Below are 23,229 nucleotides of genomic sequence, written 5' to 3'. Positions count from 1 at the left end.
TTGGTGCATGGTGGTCATCCATCCAAGCACTATCCAGACACCAACCTGCTTAGCTTCCGATACCTGATGAGGTGGAGCGCATTCAGCGATTTGGTCAGAGACGCCAAGTATATACTGCACATAAAACGCGATTTAAATGTTGCTGTTTAGGATGGAGTTTAATGCGTAAGGGGCTGTTTTTATTCCCCGTCCCTGTACAATTGACCAAGTCGTTAAATAACTTTAGTAACAAGTTAACAAGAATTAACATAAACCAACAATCAAAATGTGTCTAGAACTTATTTCGCACCGTATGTAGCCAACCGTGCTATCAGAGGTGTGATATCAAATACACCAACATGGTATGTGCTGTCTGATAATACTCCTACATAACCACATTGGGGAGTTGTTGTTTTTGTTACACATGCAAAACAAATACGTTAAAGAAAAAATGTTAAACTTTATAGAAGCCATTGTCAATGCATTACACCTTTTAAATTAACATGCTGACAAGAAATTACGGAACAAAAATCACCATTTAGTCACACTTGGGTAGTTCACACTTAGGTTTAGCATGTTTCTTGTAATCGTGGTATGAAAGTTCGGCATGTGGTTGACCCCGATCTGAAGAACACTTGCCCACTCAATATTAGCATCACTCACACCGTCGCTTGCTTTCTGCCAGGTTGCGGTGATGAAAGACTTTGCGGGCAACTACACCAAATGGAATTTCGTTTGCTCGCAGTTGCAATGCTGTTTTTCTTCACAGATGCGTCGACACGCTCGGTTTCCTCTCCCCCGCCCTCTCTTTCTTCCCCTTCAGAAGAATCCCATGAGGTAGAGGGCTGTGGAGTTAGCCGGTAAGACTCACACTGGAACAGACGGGCAGGTGCATGTGGCCATAGTTGCTGAGAGTGTGAAGAGCGGCAGAGAATGTGGACGAGGAACTGGGTTTGGTGTCTGAAGAGAGCATCCAGCAACATCAGTGTGACTGCTGCATGGGGCATTGCCAACAGCTGCAGCAGCCAGGTTGTACCATAAAAAAGCCCATTTACCTGCATTCACAACTTTCATCGAGGACCACATTGAGCACTTTTAAATATATGACCACAGTTTCACTTACAAGTCCTGAGCTTCATCCCATATCTTGACAACCTTTAAAGAATACTACAGTTGAATCCACCTTTAGTCATTTCAGATTTACAATGACACGTATTCATTTAAACTGGCATGAATACTTATTTCGCCGAACAGATTTCTAAATAAACGTTTACCATTTCAGAAAATGTGCGAGGTGTGTAATATGTATTTGCTTGTGTCTTTTACTTTTCAGATGTAAAAATAATAACTGGCTTAAAATTAATGTGTGTGCACAACGCATCATGAATCCACAAAATGTTAAGAGTCAGAAATGACAAAGTGTATGTTATTTTAAATAATATTAATAATACAGAAATAAATCAGCACAGTACCACAAAGTTTCCAACTTTTCAACATTGTACGTTTCTTCATCCAGAGATTAATTTCTAGCAAGTTCCCCTAACAGCGTGACAACAACCGCACCCCCCCCCCCTCAACCCCCCTGCCGTCTTTTTGGATTCATCCCCTCTAAATGCAGCAGCCCACCTGGTACCAGACAATGCGAACATCTGCGCTGCAAATTGAGTGTAAAACACCAATGTCAACGGCGGCTCCATTCCCTCGTGGGAGGCGTGCGCGCCTGTGCTGGCCCTTACAAGCGTGCTCCAGCATGCTGGTATGCACAGGTGCCTTCACAGTTATTGTTACAATATTTCACGAGTGAACAAAGAGCACTAATTGGGGGCAATTGAGGACTCCGATAATTAAGAATGCATGGGCGCATACCAACGCTCAACTAGTGCACTGTAACGCACAGGCTGGCTACGCTGTCTGCATAGAATTGGGCCTCATTAACAATTACAGAGCACTGTGAGCTGCAGTGATGGGAGCAGACAAGGAGGGGGGGTGTTGAGCAACAGTCTGGAAGCTATACATGAAGATCCCACTAGTAGAAAAACCTACAAAAATATAAAAGACGTTTCGAGGACGAAAAAAATCCGACCAGTATAGTTGGAATCCACCAAATAATAGCCCGTCAATCTAAGTGCTGTTATGTACACTGCACGCACACATATTTGCCAACATGGCAAACGGTCAATTTTACCCCAAGTCCACACAAAGACCAGAGGAGATTTGTTGCAATTTTAGGTTGCAGTCCAAGGCAGCTGCAGTCATTTCAAAAAATGTAGCAGGGCAATTGAAGATGCCCTCTGAACTGCCGATGAAGTAATCTTCTGGAGGGAAAAAACACTCCTTGTGGTCGTTTATCGTGTTGGTTTGCGGTATTCTGAGTGCCACCATTGTCTCAAGGCCCCCATGCATGGATGAAGTTCAAGAAGCGGTGTGACGAGGCCTCAACGTACATTGTGATGTCTATGCACACCTCATAAAATCGCCAGCTTGCGGAGGCTCATCAGTCAAAGCAGTCCTGGGTATCCTCGAAAGATTCCGGCTCTCCGCCTATGCTGCCCTGTGCCTTTTCACTTGGGAAAAGAAAATATATGGGCAGCCCAAGCAGTTATTCCCATCGGTAGATCCCAACAAGAGTAATCACTTCGTCCTTGAGCCCTCGAGACCAAAAACTGTACGATATGCAATGCTAAAGAAGTGATAGTGGCATCATATCCTGCCCGTGATGAGGGCGCCATGAAGCTGTTCTTCTTCCAAGAGCTGGAGGAACTGACAGACGCCTTCTCTGACAGCTTCCAAGTCCTCAAACGAACACGGATGCAGGATCCACTTCTTTCCTTTAGCAAGAGGCTCCAACTCCAGGTACTTCTTGATCTGCATCAGAGAATAAAAGGCATGTGTGTGTGTTAATTGCTGGATTCCTATTTTTTTTTAGACGCTTGCAATTAAGTTTCATTGTTAAATAGCAAAAATTATCCCTGAGAAACTAGTGTATTTTTTTGTACATATTTATTGCTTGAAAGAAATTTAGCAATGATGGAGATTCGGAAGTATGCCGTATATAACCCACTGTTGCTAAAAAAACAAACACTATTTTTACAAAGAAATACAATTACATCATGCGTATTATTTTAGAGCACCTGTGTGTTGGGAAAATTGAGAACCCTTGATGAGCATAATATGTTTTCATTGGATATTTAGCAGAAATTGGTTGCAAGAAGCATGACGAAAAATACGAAAATGTAATGGTTTTTACACGCGCAGCCAATGTGCGTAAAGTTACAATCGAATTAATAGCCGCGCAAATACATTAGACCTTCAATCAGCAATTTGCTTTTCCGCAGCTGTTGTTGAATCGTTTTCAGCCTCAGTTTCACCAAGTGCAAAATTACTTCAAGTAACTTGAGAGCGTATTTCCAGACTTTCGAACATTTCACACCACATCCGATACACGTGCTGCGTGCAAATGCGTGCTCGCGAAACATTAACGCATACAACAACGGGGGTACTATAACACTATGAGACCTCTCCTTTACCAGTGGCAAAATATAGTAATAGGTTTTGACCCTTTCAACTGGTACAAAAACTGACACCTTTATACAAGGCATCATGTTTGCAATAACCACAACACAAGCAGTCAAAATGCAAACAAAAAGAAACAACTCTGATGATGATAATGATATGCACTGTCCTTCAAGTTGATTGGTCCACACCCGAGACAGCTTTTCTTAGAGCCTAGTCTCCATTGGTGTTGGACCAGATGACGCCAAAAGGCATATAACTCGAAGACAGCACACTATCAGAGTATTGAGAGCTCGGGGTAAGCATTTACACTATGAGCATTCAACAATGGCGGTCAGCCCACAAGGGAGTGTGTTGTGGACAAGCGAGTGTTGTGGGCAACCAGCCTCAACGGTTGGATCCGCATCAGGGCGGTATAACCCTGGATGCTGTACAAAACTTTTAACGTTCAAATATCGTTTTATCGATTCTGACGCAAAATCCTCATGCCGATGTTGCTGCCAGGATTGAGCCAATTTGCCAAAGAACAGGATGCAAACAGAAAAAAAAAACTTTTGTTTTGAAAAGTCTGAACTTGTAATTGAATGAGGGGGGGGAGTGGAGCGAGGCGCTCAGCGGGTAAACGAAAGTCAAATTGACCTACGCAAAGGAAATGCAATTTAAAATATGCATTCCATAGAAGTGTGTAAATGCCGAGGCACAATTAACCTGATTTTTTTCACCTGCACAAGTACTTCGCAATTAACTTCCTATGAGTGAACCAATCAATGGAGAATGTTTTTGTAACCGTTCAGGTATTAATTACGCAGGTGTGACGCACAGGCTACAAAACAAGACCGTTGCCAATTGCACTTTTAATGAAGACGGTTTGTTTTGTTACCGTGGTTTCATGGGAGCATCGAGCTACACCTTGGCGTGCACCGAAGAAACAGCGGAAAAGGCGGATTCGGTGGCCACAACGGCGTGAGAGCGGCGCGCACGCACGCACACAGGCCCTGTGCACGCACGCACACAGGCCATGCGCAATGGCAGGCGGCCGGGGGATGGGGGGCCCACTCACCATGTGTCAGCTGTCCAATTGATAACTGCCACCCAGCCAGACATGCGCTTCACCAGACTGTGCAAACAGCTTCTAGACCATCCAATGAACTGCGCACCAGCGAGCCATCTGATTATGTAAAACTCTATCATTTATTGGCCAAAGCATCCGTGTGCAAGAAGCCACTTACTGACAGACACACACACATTGTTCGCACGTCATATTGAGTCCGGCATATACTCTCCCATTTTTAAACACCGATAGCCACACAGCTACCTGTGCTGAAATTGCAAATACGATCATGGAAATCACGACCAAGTTCGCCCCTCGAGGCAGACACGAGCAAAAACTATTTTGCCGAGAGCCGTGTAAATGTACGGATGTTTCAGTTTCTTCGCGAGTGTAAACCTGCAAAAACGCAGGGTTTGTTAAAAGGTGTTAATAATACCGTCTTTGGCACGTTGTTCATTACGAAGTGTCGGCAAATTAATTTTCCCCAAAAAAAAAAACCTCGCGTTAAGATTAGGCTCAAGAAAGTAGAAGGCAGAAGAGATTGAGAGCCCAGGGGGGGGGTAGTGGGGGTAATGGTGGAAATAAAACAAAGAAGAGCAGGTGCAGGTCAGTGCAAGGACACGCACCCATCAATACTCGTCTTCATGCACACACGCCGCACTAAACTGTCTCATTTCAGGCAATGAGCCGTCTTCCCCCGCCCGTGTAACAACCTCCAGCCTAATTATAACGTCTGCCCATCTGGTGTCTGCAATCCTCCTGCTGGCATATATGCCACGCCTAGCACAACACAGCTCTCCCCAAAGTTGTTGATCTCATCCCCCAATAATCATAATTGAAAGCCTTCATCGTGACAAGTTGCCAATTCATTTAATGTACTGGGAATGGTGCCAAGCAACGCCGCAATACAGACACTGTCTGAACAACTTGCTCTGCTATCTTTCCGAATTGTGCATGCAATGCGTTACAATAGATATTTCACTCAGCCACACAGCTTTTTTTCAATGCAGGTTATATAGGTATGAGGTAATTTACCACCATTACTGCACAATTGACTAGCACAGGAACAACATATTAACACTGGAATAAAAGAAGTATATACGGGTAAACATTTGTCATCAAAGTTCGATAAATTATTACGGCTAAGACCGACTTTTTTCTTAGTTTTCATTGAACTTAATTCCGTTACTGTAAGTAAACACGTCAAATGTGGCATTTAAAAAAAAATCGAATATACTCCATTGAGTTCGTTTTCGTGGGTCCACAATTCTGCTACATAATATGTATACACGTAATTTAGTTTGTTTAGCTCAAGTCAGATGTTTCGTATAACAACAGTGGTGAATAACATTGGTGAATAACAAAATTATCTTCCAATTGTGACATCATACTCAGGCACTGCCAAACACTTCAGTTGTGCTACAAACTCTTAAATCTTGACTTAAAAGTTGTCGCGACTGCAGGAATTCATATTCTTGGGTCTTTCGGTAAAGTCATGTAGATAGGTTCAAAGAAGATTAAAAAACTAAAAGCTATTATCTCCGTGACTTTACCGAAAGACCCAAGAATACTCCAAACTCTGGTGTCTGTGGTTTGGATGAGCCTGCAGCGCGCGTTATACACATGAAACACATTAGTTTCATGTCAAATGAAAAGGGGCCCTTATGAGAGTGAAAGGATAACAAAATCAATGGAAGTTTAACGGCTCTCACAAAAATAATAACAGTCTTATTAGAAATGTATTTCTTGCGAAAACTTTAAGCTTATCTATTGTTTACTTGAAAATAAAAAATTAAATATTTTTCAAAAAACCTCATCAAGTTTTACAACATTCACATTTTGTCCTAGTCAATGGCTGATTAGATTTTTTTTTTATACGCTCCAGTTTTTTTCAGCCACTCGATAGAGCGCGCTAAAGTTTGGTGGCTGAAGCTCATGAGATCTCTCAACCATCCCCAAAAGACGTAGAGTATCACTTACGGGAACGCACGCCGCCTCTCGTAGCACAGAAGTGGGTCATTGTGACCACCGCAGGCATCACACGCACACCCAACACAACTAATGAACAGAACTGCTGACAAGTGTTCATCCAAAACAGACAACATTTTAATATCATCTTTCAGGGAACTGGGTATCCATTTTATTTTCCGCAAGGCAAACACGGGTCACGAGATGTTTCAACGCTCGATAACGATCAGTCACCTACCACGAAAAAGCTATCCTAACCTCTCGCTCTTTAAGCATCTTTATCAGTGACCTCTCAAGACTTATCAATAATCCAGAGGCATGATCCACAATTATCATCGCCTTCGTCAACTGTCAAAAATCCAAAACCAACCTCTACTGGGCAAGCAGAGATCTTCTTTGTTAGCAATTATCATTGTCATCCCGACAGAATTAACTAACAAAAAACACTTTTTCTGATACAACTAGTAACCTGCATTAGAGCCAATTTAAAGTGATTCAAATTTGCATTGAACAAATAATATATATTTTAAATAAATACTTTACTTGTGCCACGACCATAAAACGATTGTGTTCAAATCTAGCTTTCAAGATGGCTTACAGACAAGGGTGGCAACAAAAACACATTTGACAAGAGTAAAAATGGGTACATCTACCATTATTTAATGTTACAATATCATAACCCCTCTATTAGTTATTAAATTACATCATTACATTGGACTAAAAAAAGTGTTTAAAAATAAATCTAACATTTAATACATGCCAAGTTTTTAGTAAATCTCGCCAACATGTTTTCAGTGTCTGCAGTAATTGTGTACTACAATTTGAGATTTAAAAGTCAGCCAAACACTCCACGAAAATTAAACTGAAAAACGTAAAAAAAACATTCTTCAGTGGTGAAAAAGTGTAATAGAAAACAAGAAACAAACATCTCTAGAGTCTCTTGAGTGATCGAAAAGGACTGTTCGTGTGTGAGTGGCGGCGTTTTATGCGCGCAAGAATGTTTCACCATGCAGTCTGCGTACCTTTCCTGATTTAGGAGAACGCACGACCAAGCCCAAAATTAGACAAGCACAAAGATGCCAGGGCATTCCTCCTTGTGCCGTCACAGAGCAAGCACAGATTTGCAGAGCTTCCCACTGCTTGTTCATCACGGCGGAGAACAAAAAGAAACATCAACAACCCCCTGAATTTGTTAACTTTAAAACAATATTTCTGTGCATCTCTACATGGTACGTTCTTTGCCATTCTTGGAAATAAGATGTTTTTAAACGTCATACTCCCCATGCTAACTATTGCAATAAAAATGCGTACAATACGCAATGCTTAATAAGTGGTTCAGCATCGATGGGTGGATATCCTAGGCTGCGTAGCACTTTAACAGTACACTTTTCAAAGCTTTGCAACAAAGCAACAGCTGAAAGTGTACTTTCTATTGTAAATAGGATTCCGAAGAAACATGAGACAAGAACATATTTTCTTTTGTGCCTTCATGAGCTGGTAGATGCATTTAGGAATAATAGAGGTTTTTGGGTTAGATCGCGTAAATATATAAATGTGTCGTTAAAACCCGCCACCACCCGACACAGCCAACTAGTAAGGGTTGTCACGTAAACAGAACATGCCAATGCGTCACTAGTACAGCACACCGGTGTGTTGGAGAGCCGAAGCCACAGCATTTACAATCCGAGTATGACGTTTCGCCAGTAATTACAACTAGCTTCATGAGGCGACAGCCAAATCTGACTATATATTTACACGATCTAACCCAAAAACCTCTATTATGGATGATATTGGTCGCGAAAGCCTACGTGTTAAACATTTTGGAATATTTTAATCACATATCAGTGGTTCGTCAATGGCACAGAAAACATTGTCAGGCCTGGCTTGCATCTAACAGAAACAATTTAGATACAATCAGTTGTGTTCAGTAAGACATCACACTTTTGAATACATGTGCAAGGCATTTTCCATTACTTGCAAATATGTCACACAAAGATGATTTACTCAGCTGTCAACTTGAACATCCAAAAAATAAATTAGTGATGGCATGAAGAGTTAGTTATGCATACTTAAGCAGGCAATGTATTTGAAAACTATACAGTATTGCCATGTATGTGGAATGAAGTTGTATTACATTAACATTATGAATACAACAAAACTGAATGTTACAAGATGCAATAAATAGTGAACACAATAATTACTTCTAGATTTGAAGCTTTCTGAACTGCAAGGAATCATCTTCTTAGGTTTTTTCGGTAAAGTCACGTAGAAAGTAAAATAAAATAAAAACAAAAATCACGACGTTTCGGAGGCAACACAAGTCTCCGTCATCAGGTGGGACCGTCACAGCCAGATTAGCTGTATACAGCGGTCCCACCTGATTTTTGTTTTTATTTTATTTTACTTTCTACGTGACTTTACCGAAAAAACCTAAGAAGACAATAATTACTGCACATATTTAATGCCGCTGCCATTTGTGAACTGCCAATCATCCAACACTTTTGCTGATTACAAATTCCCATTGCTAACTATGACATCCTCAATCACTTTTGTGTTACGACGTCTCCGATTTCACTGCAGATTCAATGTCCTACAATAAAAATTTGTCCCACCCAAACGAGCTTAACCAAGCAACATTTTCCTTCTTATTCGCGCAAAGGTGTCATGTGAAGTCTGCACAGTGTGAGTTGCCGGAAAATCATTTTGTAATATGTACGGTCAGGCGCGGGGGGCAAACCCCCTTCATCTTTCGCGCCTACGATTGGCGGCGTGCTGCTCACTCGTCTGACAACCTGCTAGCCTGTCTGAGCATTTTTTGTGGGCTTTCTGCCAACCATCTGCAACTTTGCTCTCCGTCTTGCGCAGACACCACCAACTAGGCTGTCAGCTTCCAAACCCTGAAAGTTAAAAAAGATTTGTAGAAACAAAAATACAAATTAACATTTGTGAATGCTAATGAGATTCTGTTGCATTTTATTGCCATTTCAGCTGTTTGCGTGCCAATCTTGACTGAGAATAGGCTAGGGGTTTGGCTTATCCATGACTTCATGAGCTCTTCCGTATGTTTGGAAGTTGACGAAAGATTTTTTTGTAACGGCTTCATGTCCACAGATGTAATAAGCGGAAAGATCTTAAGGGCCTGCACATGTGATAAACATTAGCTAAAATGCATGCATTAAACTCACTCTCTTCATCTGCAAGCTAGTCAGCATTGGATATTAAATCATTTTTGTTGCCTTTATTCAATGATTTAATTATATCTTTTAAAAAACCGTTCTACGAACATCTTACAATAGATGCAAATGTATACCCATGACTAAATGCCTTTTATTGTGCACGATCTGATCAGATCTCAGAAGTTAAGGAGGGTTGAGCTAGGATATTGCTTGAATGGGTGACCCCCATGCATGATAGTTACTTGATGCAAGGCGAAGCTTTGGGCAGCAGAGAGCAGTGCAGAAAAATCCAATGCTGTACTGTAATTCTATGTTCCCTGCCTCCATAAACACCGCACATCCGATTATCACGGTTGGCTACGTACGGTGTGAAACAAGTTCAACATACGTACAGAGTTTACATTTTCTGTAACTTAATTGTCCTGTGATCAATCTAAAAAGAATCTGGCCAAGCCGACTTAACCTTCTCGGGAATGTATCACTTTATTTTATTTGCTTTGGCCCCTTTTGGTGATTAGTCACTCTTGCAAATGAGACTATAGTGGTCTCGAGTGTTCAACTGGTTAAACAAAATAAATATAACTTGAGCAATGTTGTCAGGCATGGTCAGCCCACAATCTGTACAGCGTCGGGTTAGCGCTCATCCAGGAGTGGATTGACAAAAATGCACAAGTTGTCTCGAGAAAATCACGTGTGAACGAAATAAAAGCATAATACATGGGGGGGGGGGGGCATGAATGAAGGTGCCCATGTATGTATGAAACCAGGAAACTATCAAATCTGCTCTACCACATGTCAAAACACACTCGCGCATAAAAAAAACAACGTTTGTGCATGCATTGGCTTATATGTATGAATGTATGTTGAACTTCTTTTGCACCGTACGTAGCCAACCATGCTAAAATCAGGTGAGGGAGAACATACTTTAACAAGCATGCACAACCAAGAAAACACTCTCATACTTGCAAATGCGCATTCGTATTTAAAACATCTCCGACGAATAAAAAATATGTGGTTACAAAGGGGGGGAACAAATATTAGATAAAGATTCAAAGCCGAAGTTGTACCTCGTTATAGCGTTCATCTTTAACACATCGTCGAACAAACAACAAAACCCACACGTTTCATCCACTTCAAAAGGCGATCGCATTGCTCCCATTGGCGAGGCACCTGGTTTGGCCATTGGAGAGTCCAGCAACCAATGAGATCATGGCAGGTTAGAGTGACCCACCCGACCCATGCTTGGATCACGATGGTAGCCAGCAATCCCATTCCTCCCCTGTTGGGCTAGGTAGATCACACATCACACATTTGGTGTGGTACGAGAACCAAATAGCGCCAAAACTGCGAGTCGCCCATGCCCTCCTCCCCCCCCCCCCCAAGTATTTTTATGCTCTCAGCTCCATTTCCCACAACACGCAGACACGAGACATACCACTCAGCCGAAGCTGGCATGTTTGCCAATTACTAAGCACTCCTTAGAATCCAAAACAAATGCGGCAAAGACCGGCCCGATGATGTTGCTGGCAACCAAGGTAAATCAATTAGTACCGACGAGGAAATGGCACTTAGCAGGACTGTGTTTGCGTCTGGCTTCTTTCACTGTAAATGTAACTCCATTCGCACTTTCTTATTTGTTACTTCTAGAATGAGTGTGTGACGAGTCACTTGAAATAATCGTGCACTCTTAAAAAAGTGATATTGGAGCCGAGAACTGCTCTGTGGACAAGAGGCGTACACTGCTCTTCGCCTGGCATTATCTTTTACGACCATAACTAAGTTCACGAGAGTTTAGAGTCTTGCTCGGTGTTAGCGCGTCTTGTTGATGGTTAAAATCAGTCGTGATTTGTGTCATGAATAAGCAACGCATTCAGAGTAAATCTATGGAAATATAAATGCTGTAGCACCAGACAGTACAAATAATCTGAAGTTATTTCAAGGATGTAGCTTTGAGCCGTCATCCAGTGTAAATTCCAAAATGTGGCTCTATGGACACGCAAGGTCTGGCTGTTATCAGACTCCAAGAAGAGACACAAGAGTTGTGGCAGGCTGTGGGAAAAGCTTGTATATGCTTTGCATGCTTGTGTCTCAGTCAACTGAAAGGACAGTATCTATTTGACTACCTGTATGCCATATTATAAGCCTGATGTCCCCCACTGTCTTTCTGTCACAACATGACAGAGGTGCGATTCATTAAATGGAACTAAACAATTGTGATTCTAGATTTGAAGCTTTCGTGACTGCAAAGATGCATACTCTTTGGGATTTTTCGGTAAAGTCACGTAGGTAAAAAATAAAATAAATGCAAACAAATAAATTAAATCACGATATTTCGGAGGCAACACAAGCTTCCGTCTTCAGGTGGAACCGTTACAGCCAAAATCACTGTTGTTGTCGTTTTTTTTACCTACGTGACTTTACCGAAAAATCCCAAAGAGTATAAACAATAATGGCCATTAATGCAATAATTGAGAAGAGTTCAGTATTGTCTTGTTTGCACTGCCTTATTTTGATTTGCAGTTTCATATATTATTGTCGAAAAGTATATTAGCATGTAATTTATACGGTGTAAATATAAATGCATTGGATGCACTATTTGATGCATGTATCATGAGCTTAAAAATCGATTTTAATCCGATTGATGAATTGTAGCATTCCTAACATAAAGTGGGTCTGATAATGGAGGTTAAATCTGACAAGGTTACTTCCTGATCACTGTAAAATATCAAGCTTGGTGGGAAAACGCACGAAACAACAGCATCTCCAAATGCAGGACAGGTGAAAGCATCACGTGGAAAGTGAAGCTCAACAGACCGTGCAGACCTAACGAAGCCACCTATCAGTTTAACACGTAGGCTTCCGCGGCCAATATCATCCATAATAAAGGTATTTTGGGTTTGATTGCATAAATATAAATGTGTCGTTATGGTTAGCAACCTGTATTTATGATATGCGCTTGTTTTTAACAAATCAATTGTACTTTGGGCTCCATTCAAATGTAATATTTTTGATTAACGGTGACCAGACAGGAATGTAACTGTGGTGTGTGTATGGGGTTAATGTACACAACCCGCACACAAAGAAGTGGGTGTGCACGTGCTCAGACAGCACAAACCACCATGAGACAGACAATGGAGTTAAACTGTCAACATTAGAACTTGGCAAAAGTAGTGAGATTTTGAAACTTTGTTTTTGAAACATCACAATAAATACTGAATCACTGCTTTACTGTATTCCAATCTTGGCCCACAGCTACATAACAGACATCAAAGCAACAATGATATACTGTTTGCACATAACCACTTGATAGGAGACCTGAAAATCAATTTTATGCACTACAGGGCAAAAACAATCCATGCCATATACATGATTTTTACCGTTTTCCTCCCCAACCACTCACAGCAACCCCACCCCTTAAAAAATAACTCTACAGCAGACATACATACCATAACCATATTCAAAAGTATGCTATTGTGCTGTACCATTTAAATACCTTGACCAAGGAGCTGACATTTATTTTAGGACTTTAAAAAAAACCTCTTAACACGTAAAATTATTGAGGAACAATGAGATTTCTATACTTTGTTGATGCCAAGTAATGCTGCCACTGATCATTTGTCATGAAGTGTTACGAGTTGAAATAGCCTGTCTGGACAGAATAAAAAAAACACTACGTAAACCCTTGTATGCCCAAGGCCCCCCCATGCCGACACCGTAAGCTTCACAAGCCCATCATTCATCTGCCTGCTGGGAGATCAAATTCCTCCTTGATGTGACACCATAACATGCACCACAGCATAGTGCCAGTGCTGTGTAAAGCAAGTTAAAAACCATGGGTTTTTACAGCAACACCTTGCACTCGTTATAGATCAGAAATAGATGTGTTCCTAAACGTCCTACAAGTTACCTGCAAATCCACGATATACATGCACACAGGAAAACTTAGGGAAATGCATATACGGCGCTCCATTGCAATTTTATTCGGAGATATCACAACTAACAATGACCTGCAATGATAGATTTAATACCTGCCTTTAGAAAAGGGCATTTAAAGTTTTATTCCCACAACACTATCTATTTCCACCTGGCAGCGAGCGGTAAAAAGATGTGACAGGCATTACGAATCGCTCCGCATTCAGAACCTTAACAATTTTCCCGTGGGATAATAATCCCGCGACACGGCAAGGAGACTCTTTTGTGGAAAAAAGCAAGGGCCCACCACCAGACTCTGTGGCCGGTGGCCGGGATTTACCTCCTGCTGTGACCGAGCGCCCAGCTTGTCCTGGTGGCTTGCCAGGATGAGGAAGGGCAAGGTGCAGAGCTGCGGATGGTGCAGTGCGGCGTGCAGTTCGGAGCGTGCAACCTCCAGGTCGTCCTCCATTGCCGCGCTGTCCAGTACGAAGATGAGGCCTTGCGAACCCTGGTAGTAGCGGCTCCAATATTTACGGATCGCATCCCCACCTGCCGGAGCACAGTAACGTCTTTCTCCAAGACTGCAAGCAGTGTGGGGGGGCGGGGGGGTAGAGGATGTCGCTGTCTCACAAGTCGAATCAATCTATAAAATGTGCACGTGAGGACACATACTTCAATGCGTAAAAAGTCATTGAGAAGAAAAAGTTGACGTAAGGAAGAAAAGGAAAGGGAAAAAGAGTTTTTCAAAGTAAAACATCTGTAGCCACTAAACCTATGACATGGAGTTCCTTCCGATGCAATAAACATGTTCAGACATCTGAAAGTGCCGTCTTTAAAATGTTTAAATAAACAAGGTATATAAAATAGTGCCACGTGACAAACGTTTTCCCTTTTTAAATGGCAAATACAAAAAAACTATTCAGCAAAATTAACACAAAAAAAAAACACCCACATAACACAAGCCAATTTATATCGACAAAAAAACATTGACTACTTCATGGGAAATGGAGTGGTAGTAGTGGTTGCACACTCTCCTATGACCCCAACCACAAGAGTACGATTTGTGGCAATGGCTGACATCATGACAAGTTATATCTCAACAAATACTGAGTTTCCTGACCCGCACTGACTAGCGTGGTGATGTATGGTCAAATATCGTCTCTGACCAACACGGTATTCAAAGGCCTTCAACCAGCAGTGAATTGATAAAGGCCTGTAAAGCAAAACAAGTTAAATAATACCAAAGTTTGTGACTAAAATAAACTTTTGAGAAAGGAGATTTGAACATTGGTGGATTACGCAAGCAAAACTGACAATGTTTGAATGGATACTGTTAAAATGACAGGTGATTGTATGCCTAACATCAGTGTGAATATTTAGATGGACCTCATGATACTCTACCCAAAGACGAATAGAAAACGATAATACCAGTGCAATAATAGTATTATTTGTTAACAGTTACAATTGTGCAGTCTAAACCATTATTGCCAATTCTTGTGATCTGTGGTGAATGTATTTTCAATGAATTCCTCAAGATTGGTCTGGGAAGTATTTTTTTTCTTCCCCATTATGTTCCGTAACAAATGGAAAACCTATATTGTCCATGTGACATTTGACATTTAAAACAATTGTAACTGGCACATTTCAAAAGGTTACATGCTTGTTGCCAATAACAAGAATGGAGCCCTGTTTTGATTATGATAGTTTACCCTGTAGAAAAATGATCCCAAACATTCAACTCTTGGTATGCACTTACTCGACTGCAAAAACTTAGCAAGTCGAGCAATATTTTAGCAAAAGTAATGGCAAATAAGTGCCTTATAAACGAGTTACATTTCAAGAGAAAAATACTTTTTTCATGAATTACCTCCAAGTTCCTTCACATTGAGGATAACATTTTGCAGTGGGATGGCCTTTATACTAAAACCTGAAAAACGAACACATCACGTTAGATTGCCTTAAAGTAAAAAAAATAGACATAACAAGAATGGGTTAATTCCTGCATTGTTTATGCAAATGTGCATGCAAATATAATCTACACAATTTATAACACTAAATATACATTTATCAGGCAGGAACTAATCCAGAACAGGTTATTTTTTGAGAAAGGAGATTTGAACATTGGTGGATTATGCAAGCAAAACTGACAATGTTTGAACGGATACTGTTAAAATAACAGGTGATTGTACAGCTCATTGAGATTTTGTGTTCCTGTTTTTTTAATTCACCCTGGTGTGGAATTTCAGCTGTCTTGCAGATCTCATTACTGCTGACCACTGATCATTGGAGAACAATGCGGCCCATCCAGATCACTGTTTAATGCGTGCCTTTCCGTGGCCATCCGTACATCAGCCAAAGCAAGACAGCTAAATAAGTGAATAAAAACAGCTAATTCCTTGCACATGAAAATCAAAAACAAAAGAATAACTGTCCAAATTGTGTTAACATTCTGCCGAGAACTCACGTATATACATATTTGTCATGCATTAACAATATATATAACATATTCATAATTAAAAGCAGTGGTTTTCTGAACCCTAGGAGATCCTGTGTTCAAATCCAGACAACCACCCCAGATTAAACCATGGCCTCAAGTGTGGTAAAATTATGGTGTCAGCCATAACATTTGATTTGTCATGTATTTAATCTTATTCCAGCTATTTAGAATAAACACATTTTAGTTGTATTAATATGCAACAAACATTACTCACGGCAAAAAAACATGTGGCCAAAGTTTGGATAAAGAGGCCCTTTAAAAGGACTTCGGAAGTCGATCTATGTCATCTTCAAGGACTCTTCTCTGATGCAAGGTGGTGCATTAACTGCAACACTTTTGAATGGAAATTTCTGTGTGTCATGACATGACACCAGCACTACTGCTGGAATAAAGTTTTAGAAAAAAATCCAGACAACCACCCCAGATTAAACCATGGCCTCAAGTTTGGTAAAGTTATGGTGTCAGCCATAACATTTGATGTCATTTATTTAATCTTATTTCAGCTATTTAGAATACACACATTTTTATTTTATTGATATGCAACAAACATTACTAAGGGCAAAGAAACATGTGGGCAAAGTTTGGATAAAGAGGCCCTTTAAAGGCACTTTGGAAGTCGATCTATGTCATCTTCAAGGACTCTTCTCTGATGCAAGGTGGTGCATTAACTGCAACACTTTTGAATGGAAATTTCTGTGTGTCATGACATGACACCAGCACTACTGCTGGAATAAAGTTTTAGAAAAAAACACTGCTGGCTCTTTAAAAAAAAATTCTTCATGGAAATAAAACCTTTCCAAAGACTTCCCAAAATAAATTGAAAAATATATTTGAAATGCATACCAGTGCCGTAAATTTGAATGAATGCAAGCAGTAGAGTGTGTGCCTCAACCCAGACATGTTTGCCATATTTTTGCATGCCAGGATCAAGCAGCTGAAGCACTCGAGAGGCAGATGGCAGCTGTGTAGGGCCATCCCAGGCACCGCGGTAGGTAAAGGGTTAATAGATTTATGGCATAGAACTAAGCTTGGCAAAGTAGCAGAAAAGCAGAGCGATCTTTACAGCAAGTGTTTTGCATTAGACAAGCATGTGGTAAGGAGCAGTTTGTGCAACAGTTAACATTTCCAAATTGCACTTCACCATTATTTTTTTCAAGTGTGCCTATCCATGGAAACGGTACTTTAAAAAAAGTCAATCTTATCCACAAAGCCATGATATATCTGAGTGACAAAGCCCCTGCTTTTAGTTCACACGACATGAACTGTGACTTAAAACAAATGTTCTAAATTCCCTACGCCTATTTAACTTCAGGCCATTTACAAATGTGACTTGTTCTGTACGTGCACACAAATTATCACAGCAAGGTGACGTCCTTGTTAACCTTTGTACCTTACTGTAAGACAGAACCCCAAAAAACTAATAATTATTTTTCTTGTAGATAAGTACCTACAGTGTGCATCTCGGACTATGGGACATGGGTTTGAAGCTTCATGAATACGAAAAAAGGCTTTAAAATCATGGTCAAGCACTCCGTTATATCACTTGAGCGATATCACGAGAGTTCCATAAAAAAAGAGCTTGACATTAATTTAACAGTCTTTTCTCATTAACGAAGCATCAAACTCGGGTCACACCAGGGACACAAAGCTTTGCTTAACTGTACAATAAAGTGTTTTCGTTTGTTTTGCAACCTCTTGCTTTAAACGTCATCACATCTTTCAAAGTTTAGATCTTTTGCCCACTAGACGCTGCCAAAGAGTCTTGCAGACACACTGCCATGCGTGACCATACCCGCGGTGGGAAGGATGTCGTCGATGCTCTCTCCACACAGCTGCGCGAGCAGAGTGCTTTTGCCGGCTCCAGTCATGCCGACGCACACCACGTCGAACTCCGGGCGAGCTGGTGGGGGGCCCTTACAACACAGGACCCTGTAACACTGATCCCAGGGCAGGGCAGCACAGCAGAAAGACACACAGCAGTCTTCAACACTGCAGTGGTTCACGACCACGCAATGCAAAGTTGAGCTGCAACATTACATTCATCGATTTCAATAGCCTGCTTAATGCTTTGATTAATCAACATTTTAAAAGCGTAAATTTTTTTCATTTGCATAAATGATAGTGCCAGACTGGAGGTCGATATGAGCAGGGATTAGTGACGTGACCACCATCACCTGTCATGATGGGCAAGCACCGCGGGGTGCTTCCAGTGTTTTGGAGGACGGATACCTCGCTTAAGCCATTTTGAAATGGTTTCCAAGGAATCCATTCTAATAGATAATGTAATACTTTTTATAATCCGTTTTCATCGATTAAGAAATTCAACACTGATGAAAAATATATACTTGAGCAGATCGTCATATGCAAGGCTCGGGTTCTCAATACCAGTTTACCAGTATTCTCCCTGGTAAGCTGGTGTCATTTCGCAAAGCATGATCCTTCAATACCTGAATATGCAGCACCCTCTAGTGGCTCCAATAGAGCGCACAATTCGGAGAACACGTAAAAAATATATATTCCATACCCATGGAGATGCCCATTTCGTTGTCTGCACATGCGTTCGTGACCTTGTAGGGATGACCCAAAATATTTCTAAAATGGTACACGCATGAATCTTGACTTAAAGTTTTCGTGACTGCAGGAATATTCTGCCGAAAAACCCAAGGAATATGTTACACGCATGTGTTTTCTTTACATGAAAAACACATTTCCAAGAGATGTTAGTCAAAACCCAGGAGACAGATAGTTATCACTGGCCATCTCAACCTGATACATAGGTAAAATGAATTAACCTATGCCGAAATGTTACCATCAAGGGTCATTAGTCATAAAAGGGGACATTGTGTTTCTAAACATCTGCCGATTAATAACCTCAACTACTCTTTGCATCTTTCAGTAATCACCAAAGAGTATGGATCCTTGCAGTCACGAAAACTTCAAATCTAGAATGAACCTCAACTACCCATATATTAATTCAACATGCAAACGCCTGCATTAAGATATGTTGCACTTTGCAACATTAACCCACATATGAATAATTTACTCAAATGAGAATTCATCGAAGTAATATATTCTGACTTTACTTTAAAAAGCATATACTTTAAGCAATTACCTACACCGTGTAAGTTTTCCCTAAATTATTGTCTTTTTTACCAGTTGTATTCCCATTGTGCTATAGGCATCATGTGATGAGACACATTGCCTATGTGGTGGCTCTTGCAGACAACAGCATCATCCTGTGTTGAAATAATAAATCTGAAATTCCTTCACGCGAGTACTTCATGTAATCAACTGTAACCACATTGGGGCGCTGCACTTTCCCAAAACATCGTGCTAAAGAGAAGTGTTCGTCAAAGCAATTTGTTTAATTATATTATCAGTGCTGGAATATTGCCACATTACAGGACAAAGCAAACGTATTAAGGTATATTGTGCAGTCATTGGTTCACAGGTTAGGACTATACTTGAGAACCTAGTTAAATCACGAGCCCTCCCCAGATTCAAACCCAAGATCTCTGCAGTTTTTGCTCAAGTCTCGTGATACACACCACCTCCTTTTGCTTAGGTTAATTTGAACTTATGGAAAAGGAGATGTTACACTATGTTAAGACGAACAAAGAATTACATTCCATTTAGATTGTTTGTATAGCTAGTTGTTGTTGAAATTCGAGAACGAGCTTCACAGGCGTTGCTTAATCGTGGCAACAGGAAGCTTTTAACTTAGCAAGGATATATCCAATTATGTTCGTTCTTAAGCTGCCCAAGCAACAGAACTCCGCTGCCACTTTGTAGATTACCGCATAAGCTGCTGAATTCCAAAAAAACGATATATGGTCCGCACAGAATAAAGTAAGATACTTTAATTGGTAACATAATCGCAAACTAGAAATTGTGTAAACCAATCATATTTTTATCCTGAAAAAAAACACAAAATTAATTTAAAGCAAGTTCTGGGAGACTTTGCTGTTTTTTCCTGGGTTTTTCTGTTGTGTGTAGTCACTTTAAGATGTTTCTTGTTCATGTTTTTGTTTTGTTGCGGTTGCACCCGAGTCAAGAGCCGCATGGCTCACAGGGTTATACCTAATAAATGAAAACTGAATGCACATGCTCCAGGTGGCGCTATTAGGCCACTGGATAAATTCAGAAAAATCATAATGAAAGCCCACAGAAGCCCACACCGAGTAAATAATTACAACTTAGTGTCTGACCTGTTCGTACACTGTTTACGAAAAATGTTTTCCATTGCGTTAACTTCTTACATTCTAAATGTTCAATGGATAGTTCCTTAAATGCCTGCAATGAATGTGTTGTAAGCGTGCGCCTTTTACTTTCTCTTGTGATTTGATCACATTGCTTTTCAAAAACCACGTGGTTAAATATTTTAGTCAAAACAGATGAATGACTTTAGAACGTTAAAAATCACACTTACAAAATACATACAGAACAGAGTGCAATAGCTGGCAAACATTCTAGAATAGTATTACGAAGTGTGCATATACAGCGATTTTGTCAATCCGCTACTGGAAGAGGGCTTTCCCACGCTGTGGGCCGTAGGGGTTATTTGACTGTTTTCACGACGTTTGTCAGCGCCAGTTGAAGGCAGGGAGACAGACATGATAGCGTATTACATTACAATGGATTTTGCTATACTGCCCTCTGCTGACGTGGTCCTGCAGCAGCCAAAAACACTCGTTTTTATGCATGTCAATAGACCACCCGAACACTATCCAGGGTCAATCCTGCTTAGGTATTTCAAAGTACAAGATTGACTTGCGATTGCATCGCTAACTGCAGCATTACAGTACTATTATTGGCTTGGATGATTACGGCCGGCACACTCCGTTAATGAAACACATGCACAAACACGTTTAACCTTTGAAAGAAAGATCATTATCGGAGGTTACAGCAAATAAAACGGTCCATACCTACCTAACAAGATCACTTTTAAAATCTGGATGAAGACCTCTACCATAACAAGTGCAGAAAGTTTATGAAGCGCATACTGCGGAGTGTGTCTGCACAATCACAGATTTGTAAAATTAGAGATCTTGCCGAGATTATTCAAATAATTACGTTACTAATGGAACGCCTGAGTTTTGGCATCTTGCCCACTCAGAATTTTAGGAAGGTATTTGTGATGTTGGAAGTTTCTCTGCAACAAAAAATCCTGAGTGGTACCCCACTCAAACACGCACTGGGAGGCGATTATCCCTTATTTTACAGCCCTGAGGAGTGGAAATTCCACATTCCTATGGTGGGTGTGAATCATTCCACAGGCCATCCAGTGTTGCATAAAACATGTTTGAGTCAATTGTTTACTACAGTGACACATTACAGCAAAAACATAAACATGACGGGTTAAAATGCATAATAAACTTAACGTGTTGAATGAGAGCTGGTGGGTAAGTGATTTGGGGCATAAGAGAAATAGAGTGGATGTTGTTTGGGATTGGACGAGTTCCTTCAAGAGTACATATCGTATTAGAGTGCCGTATACTAAGTTACCAGAACATATCAGCAGAGGTTTAAGTAAATATTTCTAAATTGTGGGTCTTGAATTGACATGGGATGATTTTCTAGTAAACAACACAGAGGAACTAGAGGGTGTGTTCTTGCAATGTTATACCAGTTGCTTTTGAAGCAAATGTCTTGGCACAAAACACAAACGGCACAACACAAACATTATCAGCACAAGCACATAAGTGGCTTATAAACTGAGAGTGTGGGTTTGCAGTAAAGTGTTCGCGATGTTTTTTTTGGCACAAAAACAAGGGAGGGGAATGTTGAAAACAGCAAACAAGGTGTGTGCTTCCTTGTTACGTCAGATCAGTCCCCAAAGCAGCAACTGACAAGTGGCTATACAAACATTAGCAGCCGTCCTTGAGATGAAATCAAAATAACGTGTAGGTGAAGGGTTGAAATAAGTGAGTATATAACTTTTTGGGAGAAAGGCTGAGCAGAAGAGAAGAGGTCCTTTCTTGTGATGTCAGACAAGTTCCTTTTGGACCAAATGACAAATAACAACAAACATTACCAGCAGACGTTCACACACATCACAATACCCTTACAAGTGTGGACTTAAAGGAGCTAACTACATGGCACCTTGCTGGTGAAGCAGACACGGTAAACTTCGTGTCAAATGACAAATAACAAAACAATACCATCTTCTTGGTTCTTTCGGTAAAGTCACGTAGAAGGGAAATCATAAAATAATAAAAAATAAAACATAATAAAATAATTCTCACGACGTTTCGGCCACAACGCAAGCAGCCGAAACGTCGTGAGAATTATTTAATGTTTTATTTTTATTATTTTATTATTTCCCTTCTACGTGACTTTACCGAAAGAACCAAGAAGATTAATCCCTGCAGTCACGAAAGCTTTAAATCGAAAAACAATACCAGTTTACGTTTACATACATCACAACAAACTTACAGCATTAGTTTAGATTTGTAAAATGTGTTTGGAAACACATTTGCAGAGTCAACAAGTTTATTTGGAATCAATTGACCATTAAACAACACCTACATTACCAGCATACGTTTAGTTACACTACAACACATCTTAAGTATAAGTTTAGGGTTCAAAGAAATACTATGTGGATAAATACCAATGAGGACATAGAACCAAAGGAAGAGGGGGGCGAATGGGGTCACCTCATCCTGCCGGCCAGGGCGGCAGAGAACCCGGCCTGGACATCTATCAGAGACCGGCGCTTTGTTTAGGCCTCGGCACAAAAAAAAATAACAGAAAAAAAATACGGAGACTCAATCACGCGGAAGTGATTACGAGCGAAGCGGAAAGGAAAACAAAAACAAGCCGTGGCGAAGTCCTTACCGAGTAGAGGCCGATCCGGCACACAGCGCAAGCCAACTGCGCGCACTCAGACATCGCCACGGCGACTTGTGTCCGGGGGTGGCTCTTAGCGGCCGCAAGCCGTCATCCTCAGGCGGCGGCGCTCGCTCGCTCGCTGCCCTCTGAGCAAGCGAACAATCGTGGGCGATCGATCAATTCGCGATTAATCGGCGCACCACGCACGCGAACGGCGAGTTGCCGCGAGCGCGCTTCACATTTATTAACTCGACTGCCGAAGGCGGCGTTCGATGGGCGTGTATCGATTCGTCGATTTAAGA

General features: G+C 40.9%; 1 protein-coding gene across 2 annotated transcripts; it reads right to left on the bottom strand.

Moving 5' to 3' along the window:
* Positions 1-1,391: 1,391 nt before the first annotated feature.
* ARL15 (ARF like GTPase 15) lies at positions 1,392-23,208 on the bottom strand. Of its 2 annotated transcripts, none has more exons than XM_078862179.1 (5): positions 22,934-23,208; positions 17,889-18,033; positions 15,467-15,526; positions 13,940-14,148; positions 1,392-2,844 (listed from the first exon to the last, which is right to left on the bottom strand). In XM_078862179.1, exons 1-5 carry the CDS (start codon positions 22,985-22,987, stop codon positions 2,680-2,682), a joined length of 633 nt encoding a protein of 210 aa, XP_078718305.1. In that variant the 5' UTR covers positions 22,988-23,208; the 3' UTR covers positions 1,392-2,679. The 2 variants fall into 2 exon arrangements, with proteins under 2 accessions (XP_078718305.1, XP_078718306.1); XM_078862180.1 differs by lacking the exon at positions 22,934-23,208 and adding an exon at positions 22,034-22,089.
* Between the last annotated feature and the right edge of the window lie 21 nt (positions 23,209-23,229).

The sequence above is a fragment of the Lampetra fluviatilis genome, chromosome 13 (assembly GCF_964198595.1).
Source record: "Lampetra fluviatilis chromosome 13, kcLamFluv1.1, whole genome shotgun sequence".
NCBI classification, from domain to species: domain Eukaryota; kingdom Metazoa; phylum Chordata; class Hyperoartia; order Petromyzontiformes; family Petromyzontidae; genus Lampetra; species Lampetra fluviatilis.
This window is presented reverse-complemented; position numbering and strand designations above follow the sequence as displayed.